This window comes from Chinchilla lanigera, unplaced genomic scaffold (assembly GCF_000276665.1).
Source record: "Chinchilla lanigera isolate Chin_1 unplaced genomic scaffold, ChiLan1.0 scaffold00013, whole genome shotgun sequence".
In the NCBI taxonomy this organism is placed as follows: domain Eukaryota; kingdom Metazoa; phylum Chordata; class Mammalia; order Rodentia; family Chinchillidae; genus Chinchilla; species Chinchilla lanigera.
This window is the reverse complement of record NW_004955414.1, coordinates 17,788,988-17,798,875: the sequence shown is the minus strand read 5'-3', so window position 1 is coordinate 17,798,875 and position 9,888 is coordinate 17,788,988. Positions and strand designations below refer to the sequence as shown.

At 36.7% G+C, this 9,888-nt stretch overlaps 1 protein-coding gene across 2 annotated transcripts in view; it reads right to left on the bottom strand.

The window, feature by feature from the left end:
- Rab6a (RAB6A, member RAS oncogene family) overlaps positions 1 to 9,888 on the bottom strand; it is a 48,657-nt gene that overhangs the window by 7,852 nt on the left and 30,917 nt on the right. For both annotated transcript variants that reach the window (XM_005379940.2, XM_005379939.2), the window contains exons 5-6: positions 8,999 to 9,110; positions 688 to 781 (exon numbers count right to left, since the gene is read on the bottom strand). In XM_005379940.2, coding sequence (XP_005379997.1) covers positions 688 to 781; positions 8,999 to 9,110 — 206 coding nt within the window. The remainder of the gene's footprint in view (positions 1 to 687; positions 782 to 8,998; positions 9,111 to 9,888) is intronic.

The following is a 9,888-nucleotide window of genomic DNA, read 5'->3' as shown; positions in this document are numbered from 1 at the left end:
AAAAAAAAAAAAAAAAAAAAAACCAAAAAAAAGAAAAGATTTTACTTTAACCCTCTGTTGATTTTACTTTAACCCTCTGTTGATTGCTTTCAACTGAAATAATTTGTCTGTGAGTTTTACAAATCTTGGATCACCACTTTATAGAATATATAGCCCTGAAAAATTAAGCATAAAAAGTTTGGGACTGAGCCATTTAGTAGAAAACAGCTTGGTAATACAAGGTCTCCTTGAATTTTTCTGCTCTCTTCCCCCTAAAGCACTCCTGCTGCAAATTGCTTAAATACCAACAGTTTATTAAGGATAATTAGAAATAAAATAACTAAAATGTATTTTCATCATAAGGAAAACATTCACTACTCAAAAAAATTTGCTTTCATTTTTCACAGTCTTGAAGTAGGGATGTAGTGAGAAAAATGTAAGTTTAAAATTTTGCAATCATAGGTAATCATAATGAAATATTTACCCTATTTCAGGCACAATCTGAAACGTTTGGCAAGTCTTTTTAAATATTTTTTCCCCAATATACGGCGCATTTGTGTTTCTTCATTGTTTGAAAATACGTTGCTAGTTCTTAAGGTCTACTGTTGCTAACTGGAAGCCAATCTTACACTTGAGAACTGAATAGTCACACATTATTTCATGTTTTCTTAATTTGGTAACATCAACCCAAACTCAAAGGACACTTACCTGCTTTACATTGTAGCCTGCTTTTGCACTGGTTTCAATAAACATAACATTCAGCTCTTTGGCTTTCCTCTCTCCTTCCTCAATTGACACTTGCCTATGGAAAAATTTTTTAAAAAGATAAATTTTTACTTTCAAAAGATACCATGAAGGTTATAAACAAAGCTCTGAAAACAACTTGATACAGGTGCTAGTTGTACAGGCAAGAAAATTCATCAATATGCAGCACACTTAAAATCTGGTATACTTCTGTATGTTATATTTGACCCCTACAAAACCAAAACTTAATAGTTTGCTTCCTTTCCTTTAAAAAACTTTTATTTCCGTCTCCTCCCATCCCTCTCTTCCCCAATTCCCAGATCCTTTTCCCATTTCCACAAAGTTTATCTACCTGTTTCCTATCATCTACCTTTTATTTTGCTCTTTAAATTATTTTTGAGTTTCTCATATAAAAGAAATCATGTGATTTTTTTTATTTTAAAGAGAAAAGAACAGGGGCTGGGGATTTAGCTCAGCAGCACAGTGCCTGCCTGGCAAGTGCAAGGTCATGAGTTCGATTCCCAGTACCAGAAAAAAAAAAAAAAAAGAGAGAGAAAATAACAAAAACAAAGACATAAACAAAACAACACAAAAACAATAAAAATGATACATAATTTCAAAACAATGTGATAGGAAATTTAACAATGGTTGTTGTATTACATACTGTTATCTTCGAAGTGGTTACTCAGATAACCAGATACACGCATGTAAGATTAAACATTAACTGTTTCTTTCAATAAACCAATAGAAATTAGTAGTACGATTATCTTAGCTATCTTGTGTGTATGTGTGTGTGTATATATATATATATATTTTTTTTTTTCCTTCTTTCTTTTCTCTTTTCTCTCACCCCAGTTGTTCTTTACTTTTGAGCAGTTTGTTTCCCTTTCACAATGTCTACTGTACCTTTCAGATTTTACTCTTTCAGGTTCTTACACTAGGGAAACAATAGGGTAAGAAAGTGATTTTTTGTGTGTGTGTGCCAGGAATCGAACTTAGGACCTTGGGCTTGTCAGGCAGGTGCTGTGCCACTGAGCTATACTCCTAGCAAAACCATGTGATATGAATCTTCTGTTCTGATATGTGTGTATGTGTGTGTGTGTGTGTGTGTCTTTTTTTGGCGGGGGGGTACCTGGAATTAAACTCAGGACCTTGTGCTTGCCAGACAGGCACTGTGCCACTGAACTGTATCTCCAGCCCACTGAACATAATGTTAAGTTTATTTCCCATAACATTATGATCTCAAGGTGCATCCATTTTTCTACAAATGACTCAAATTTAACCTTTTTCGCTAAGTAGTACTTTGTTGTGTATATACATGCCACATTTTCTTTATTCATTCACCCATTGATAGGCTTATAAGCCATTTTAATTTCGAAGAGTTAGCTATTACGAGTTGTGCTGCTATAAATATAGTATGCATCTAAAATCTATTAAAGACACAATATGAAAAAAAAGACAAATGTGACTAGGTCAAATAGATTTCTTTTTCTTTTCTTTTTTTTTTTTTTTTTGGTATCGGGAATCAAACTCATGACCTCATGCTTGCCAGGCAAGCACTTATGCTGCTGAGCTATATCCCCAGCCCCTATATTTCTATATTTACTTTTTTGAGGTATCTCCATACTAATGTCCTTAGTGTCCAAGATTCAATGGCTGAAGGTGTCTGGGATAGTTTTTGCATCTGTAATTCTACATAACCAAACAACATATCTGTTTTTGTACCAGTACCATGCTGGTTTTATAATGGTAGCTTTGTAATATAAATTGAAATCTGGTATTGTGATGTTTCCTGACTTGGTCTTATTGCTCAGGATTGCTTTGGCTATTCTGGGTCTTTTCTGCTTCCATGTAAATTTTAGGATTGTTTTTTCTAGGTCTATGTAGAATGCTATGGGTATTTTGATTGGGATTGCATAAAATCTATATATCATCTTTGGTAAGATGGCCATTTTAACAATATTTTTTCTGATTTTCCAAAAACAAAAACATCTTTCCATTTACTGGTGGCCTCTTCAATCTCTTTTTTCTGAGTACTATAATTTTCATTATAGAGGTCTTCCACTTACTTGGTTAGGTTAGCTTCTGCTTGCTTGCTTATTTATTTACCTATTTATTTTACTTTATTTTATTTTATTTTAAACTGAATGTGGTAGCACACGCCTGTAACCTCAGTACTCAAGAGGCTGAGGCAGGAGGATCTCCATGAGTTCAAGGCCAGCCTGGACTATAGAATGAATTTAAGGCCAGCCTGAACTATATCACAAGACTCTGTCTCAAACAAACAAACAATAAATAATAATGAATTTATGTAAGTATTTCCTACTTACATTCAGAGCTACAAGATTTTTTAGCTTTTATGATCTTGTATCTGTATTTCATTCATTTATTCTATGCTGGATGCACAAATCATTTGGGAAAAAATAATAGTCAACATTATCACCAGCAACATGTGTACTGAAAACAGTTAAGATTTTTCTGCAGTTCTTTTCAGTCTGAATCAGAGTACTATGTTTTAGGTTACTTTGAATAAATTGTTCCACTTTCATTTTTAATAATTTTTAATTTTAATTTAATTTTTATTGGATTTCATTTAAAAATTATATTACACAATCTCAAAGTCAACTATACAAAGCAAGTTAATTTCATACAAGTCTAGCTTCAGTTTGTCATTCAGTCTCATTTGTCCCTTTACCCAGAGGTAAACTTTTTAAAAACCTGTGGGGGAACTCACGGCATCACGCATGCTAGGTAAATACCACTGAGCTACATCCAAAGTAAACATTTTCTTCAAAACTACTATTTAAACTGGATATGGCGGCACATATTGGTAATCCTAGCACTCAGGAGGCTGAGGTACAAGGATTACAGAAAATTTGAGGCCAGCATAAACTACGTAACAGAGTTCAAGGCCAGTTTAAGTCACAGTGTGAGGCCCTGTCTCAAAACAAGCAAGTCAATAAACATCCCCACAAGACAAAACCCTATAAAATGTCTTCCCAAATGTAAAAAAAAAATACATCTCAATTTCCCTTTCATACAGTATATCACATGCTACATACTACCTCACCTTTCCTTTTTTTCCTACTTAGTCAAATATTCTAGAGATTCACCCCATAGTAATATATATGTATATATATATATTCCATATTCCTTTTAATGCATGTTAGATACTACCAAAAACCTTCTCTCTCAACCCTCTCTCCCTCATTGGGGTTATGCCACTATGTATTACTCCATCAATTTGTAAGAGTATCTCCCCTTGTGGGCTTGCTCACAGAAGATTTCAACAAACTTGGAATTTTGTCATATGAAATGTTTTTCAGTATAACTTTTAATTTAAATTTCACTAAGCTTCAAGATAATTAAGAGTTAATTACTTTAATTGTCTATATTTCTAGTCCATTTTCCTATAGTGCTATTTGTTTTTTTTTTCTTTTTAGATGATCATTATATATTATAGATATTGAACATTTATGATATGATTTATAAGTACCTTTCCCTAGTTTGCCATTAATTTTGTTTCTGTACATTTATTAGTATTTTCCCTGTGTCATAGTATTACCATATGAAATACTAGAATTATGTTAGGGCTTACTTTTTTTGCTTTTTGTCTTTTTGAGACAGGGTTTCACTGTGCAGCTCAGGGTGGCCTTAAGCTCACTCAAACTTGCAGCAATTCTCTTGCCTCAGCCTCCTGAGTGCTGGGATTACAGGCATGTGCCACCTGGCCTGGCTATTTTGTTTTTACATTTAAATCCATGATCCCTTTGGAATTTGTCCTGATAGAGAAATGCACTGTATTTTTGTGGGGTTTTTTGGTACTGGGAATCGAACTCAGGACCTTGAGCTTGTGAGGCAGGCACCGTGCCCCTCAGCTCTATCCCCCGGCCCTGTCCTAATATAATATTAAGACTTGAACCAATTTTTATCTTTTCTTATATGTTACTCAATCTGTTAATTACTGTTCATATGTATTTGAATCTGTTTATAGGTGTTGTACTCTGTTCCATTTTTCTGTATACTACTAATGTACCAAGACTCTACTGCTGTTATTACAGAAGCTTTGTAATACATTTAAATATCTGAAAGAGCTCAGTGCTCATCAGGGCTCTGCCTGTCCATCCCCCACAACAGTTTTAATGGCTATCCTGATTCAAACAAACACGGTACATAATTAGTCTATCTCTAGGGGAAAAAAAAATAGCTAGTAGTATCTGGTTATTGGGATTTGTTAAATAGAAATAAGAGAGGAAACTAACATTTTTACATTATTTACTTATCCAAAGGCGTATGTTTTTCTATATACTCAAATCTACACTCTTTCCTTAAGAGTTTTATAGTTAACCCAGTGTAGATTTTTAGTATATGTTATAAAATAGAATCACCTTGTTCACTGTTAAGTGTTATAACTTCAGGGGAGAAAGGGCATTCTAATAATTTTATTTATTAATTTATTTATGTACTGGATTGCTTACTTATTTAGTGGTACTAAGGGTCAAAACCAGGGCCTCGTGCAAGACAGGCATGTGCTCTACCAATGAGCCACATCCCCAGCCTAAAATTTTCTATCTTGAACCTACTATAGTCAACTTTCCAATCCCACTACTCCACTTGTCAGTATTACTAATAACCTTCAAATCTCTAATTTCAATGGTTAATTCTCAGTCTCCATTTTACTTTAAAGAGAATTTACACAGCTAATCATTGTATTCGCCTTAAAACATTTATTTTCTTTTTTTTTTTTTTTTTGGTTTTTCTCCGGTACCAGGAACCGAACTCATGACCTTGCACTTACCAGGCAGGCACTTTGCCGCTGAGCTAAATCCCCAGCCCCAAAACATTTATTTTCAATTGGCTTCAGAATACTTCATCTGACTGATTTTACACCTACTTTTGTGACTCATTTTTCCTTGTTTATTTTGCCAATTCCTCTTCACTTGTTTAATTTTAAAACCGGTGGTTCTCAATAGAGGCAATTTTGACAGGAAATTTTGTTGTCACAACCTGATATGTGTAGGTGGATGTGCTACTGGTATCTTACAGGTAGAAGCCAGGGATGCTGCTAAATATCCTACAATGCACAGCTCAGTCTCTCACAAGAAAGAAGATCTGACCCAAAATGTCAATACTGACAAGGCTGAGAAACTTATGAAACCCTTTTAACATCACTCCTTTGGTGATCTTACATAGGCTCACAGTTTAAATAACATCTATGCTGATAACTAATAAGCTTATATATCTAGCTTGACTTGTTGCTTTCAACTCCAGATCTATATCCAACTGCCTACAATCAGATATCTAACAACCATTCCAAACATAACCAAAACTCAAATCATGACATTCTCTCCCCAAATCAGTCGTTAGGTAGTCTCTCTCATCTCAGTTAATGACAGCTGGTTCAGGTAAAAAATCTGGGTATAATCCTTGACTGCTGTGTCTCTCTTACCTGCATTCTAACCATCCACTGCATCAGTATATCCTAACAGCTCTATCTTTAAAATATACCTGAATTTAACCACTTATCACATCAATTATCACTGCTCTGCTGCAAGTCATCATCAGTTTTTCACCATCATTACAGCCTGTATTACACTCCTTTCCAGTCTCACCGTTTCTTCACTTACTCTCTTATTTTCAATAAAGCAAAAAGTAATCCAAGAAAAATTACTCCACTCAAATCCTGCAATCCTATTTAGAAATAGCCCCTACTTTGCCTTACATGATCTAGTCTTCAAAACTTAAAAAAAAAAACACAAAACACCTAGGGGAGGTGGGCTGCCTGCACCCGGGAAGCCACGCGGCAGGGAGCTCCAGCCTTTGGGCCAGAGACCCCAGCCGCGCAGGCACTTGGAAAGCCACGCAGCAGGGAGCTCCTGCCTTTGGGCAGAACCCCAGCCACACAGGCACCCGGGAGGCAGGCAGCTGGCATCCGGGAAGCTGTGCGGTGGCAAATCAGCCACCAGTACACAGTTGAGAACTATCCTGGCCCAGAGAAGCAATGACACAATTGGCCCGCCTGGGGACATGCGTTAATCATCCCGACATGGACAAACCCCTGGGAATACATGCCACACAACAGGTCGCTCTTGCCCCTGCCGCTGAGAACCAAAATGGTCCAGAGTCAGTGGAGGAGCAGCTGCTTAACAAGGACTCAGAGAACATGAGAATACAGACTACACCCGAAGACTCAGAGGTCTAGTTGACTGGGTCATGAGAGCCGTTCGGAAGCTGGAAACCAGGAGGACCTTGCACAATACCTTGGGAGACCCCCTAGAAGCCATTCTTCCCCTGACAGTACAGGCTGCGGTAGAGGAGCGCATGGAGCTCCGGAGAGGTCTGCACTGAGATTCCTGCTGCCTGTGCTGATGGTTGGGGAGAGGACACTAAGTGGTTGCGGGGTCCCAATGTGCTGGGAGGCTGGAGAGAAAAAGCTACAAAAAATGGCTTTCACTCCAGATGGCTCATTTGAGAAGTTAGTAAGGATTGCCTCCTCAGTATTCTATAGCTGTGACGAGGAGGTGGCCAAGGAGAGAAAACAAAGAGACCGAGAAAAAGCAGCTGCTTTTGAGGCAGCATCAAGAGAAAAAGACCGTAAGTCTGATTCTCAGGGCCCCAAGAAGAACTAGACGACTACATTCATCTGCTACCACTGTTAAAAGCCAGGCCACCTCAAGAGGAACTGCCCTAAGAGGCCCCCTGGGCCTTGCCCTGAATGCAAAGGAGACCACTGGATATCGGTCTGCCTTCTGAAGCGGAGGCCCTAGAGCTCAGACCCATCCTACCAGTTAGTCTAACAGGAATGAGGGGGCCTGGGACATACTCTGCCTTCTCCCTCTGGCCAGACTGTCATCTCCATGGAGGAGCCCCGGGTAATCATGACTATAGAGGAAAAAGAAAACAGCCTGTTGCTAGACACAGGTGCAAGTCTCTCGGTCCTTCTTTTCAATCCTGGCCTTCCTTCCAGCCATCACACCTCAGTGAAAAGAGTCACTGAGGAGGAGGTAATACGCTATTTTTCACAACCCTTAGGATGTAACTACTTGTTAGATCTTTCTTGTGTATCTCTGTCTTTCTGAGAGACCACTTTCACAATACCAGCATATAGTACAGCAGCCACTGATATTTTCCTACTAATCTATCCATAACTCTGTAATGTTTGTATTGTTCCTATGCTATTTCATAAATGGATGTATGTTTATTACTATGTGTTTCCTACAACAACCATTGAGAACAGTCAATGAATATTCAATTGATTGCTCATGTATAGCTCTATTTATTTTCTTTAGAAACCACTTTGAAGATACCAAAGTATAGTACAACCACCATTGATAATCCCCTACCACTTTTGTCTGTAACTCACTATTATTTGTCTATTTGTTTTCCTGAGAAACTATCGTGTAGATAACAATATGTAAAACAACAACCATTGATAATTTCCTACCACTTTGTCTGTAATTCAGTAAGCCCACCTATTACTATGTTATCCTTCTTTTACTCTTTAAAATAAAAAAATTTTAAAAAAAAAAATCTATTCTAATCCCAGGCCTTTTTTCTTGTTTGAGATAGTCTAATTGCCCAGACGGGGCTCAAACTTTGCAGTCCTACTGCCTCAGCTTCCCAGAGTGCTGGGATTATAGCTCTGTAAGTCTTTGAACATGAGATTTCACTGCAACATTGTAGTTAATATCACAAGTTCATTACCAAAACCTCATAATCCAGTTCATGAATAAATATGTAACAAATAGTAAAATCTCCCACTATTAAGTGCTATGGGCAAATGTTCAATGACAAAAATGTGTGCATTTAATCATTATGAATAATTTTTAAAGATAAAGTTTGTTTTAAAAAATGGTCTGCCCTTTAACAAAACACAGTTCCCACCTTTTTTTTTTTTTTTTGAGACAGGGTCTCACTATGTAATTCAGGCTAGCCCCAAATTCAAGGCAATGTGCTTTGCCTTGTCCTCCTGAGTGCTGGAATTATAGGCATGTGCTACCACACATGGCCACAGGTGCCACTCATGAGACCTAAAAATGTAAACTATTTCCTGGCCTCATGTATAAACAATCTACCACAAGAGTTATTTATGCATGGGCTGACATAAAATAAAACTCATTTTCCCTTAAGAACTCAGTTTGATTATTTCAGGTTCTCACAGTAAAGAAAACTGAAGAATTGAATATGTTTCCTTTCCAAACAATTTTTCAGTGAGTAAAAATAATAGGTTGCTTAACAGATACCAATATTCCACACACACAAAATCACATCATACCTCTTATCAGCAAGATCTGTTTTATTTCCTACTAACATGATGATAACATCACTTCCTCTTTCTGTTCTCACGTCATCAATCCATTTTGTAGTTTGCTGGAATGAGTTAACATCTGGTATGGAAGGGTGGACAGAGATTAGCATTACTGAAAATGCCTCCCAAGCAAAGGACACCACTCCCCCCAAATACCCTGGAAGTTGGAAGGAGGATGATGGCACATTAGGAACCCACTTTTAATGTGCCTGCAACATAACTCCATTTTATCTGATTACAACTGTCAGTGATCTAAACAAATTTGAAGAATACAATATTTAAATAGTTTGACATCAAATGAGTGCAATGTACTACACAATTGGAAAAAATATTTAAAATATAAAGACAGCTATGGCAGATAATTTGGTGTTACATTGCCACAATGCTTTTTTGATCACTTACACATACTAAACATGACAAAGAAAGCATTTCCAAAAGTATGTCAGACAGTAAGTCCCAACACATCCAGAAAATCTGTAGTCTTTAAGTAGCTTTCAACATGACTATGTTTGCATTGCTTACTCAGTTTGTGATCACTTTAACCTAAAGTCTATTGTTTAATGCACCAAAATCACTTCTAACAAAATCCATCTTTTCTACTGTTACAGTCTAAACAGAGTACTTTAATACTTTTTACAGCAATTACAGAAAACAACTTACTAATATTTTAACATATTCGTAGAATTTTTAAGGAAAAATACACGTTTCTTTTGCTTTGGTTAAAGCAAGCACAAACATTTTAAAGCTACAAAACTGGTCAATGCACAATAAGGAGCATACTTTTTTTTAAAACAAGTAGCAACCCAAAGTAAAGCTGCAAAAGAAAGACTGCATATAGCACCTATCCAAAAAAATAA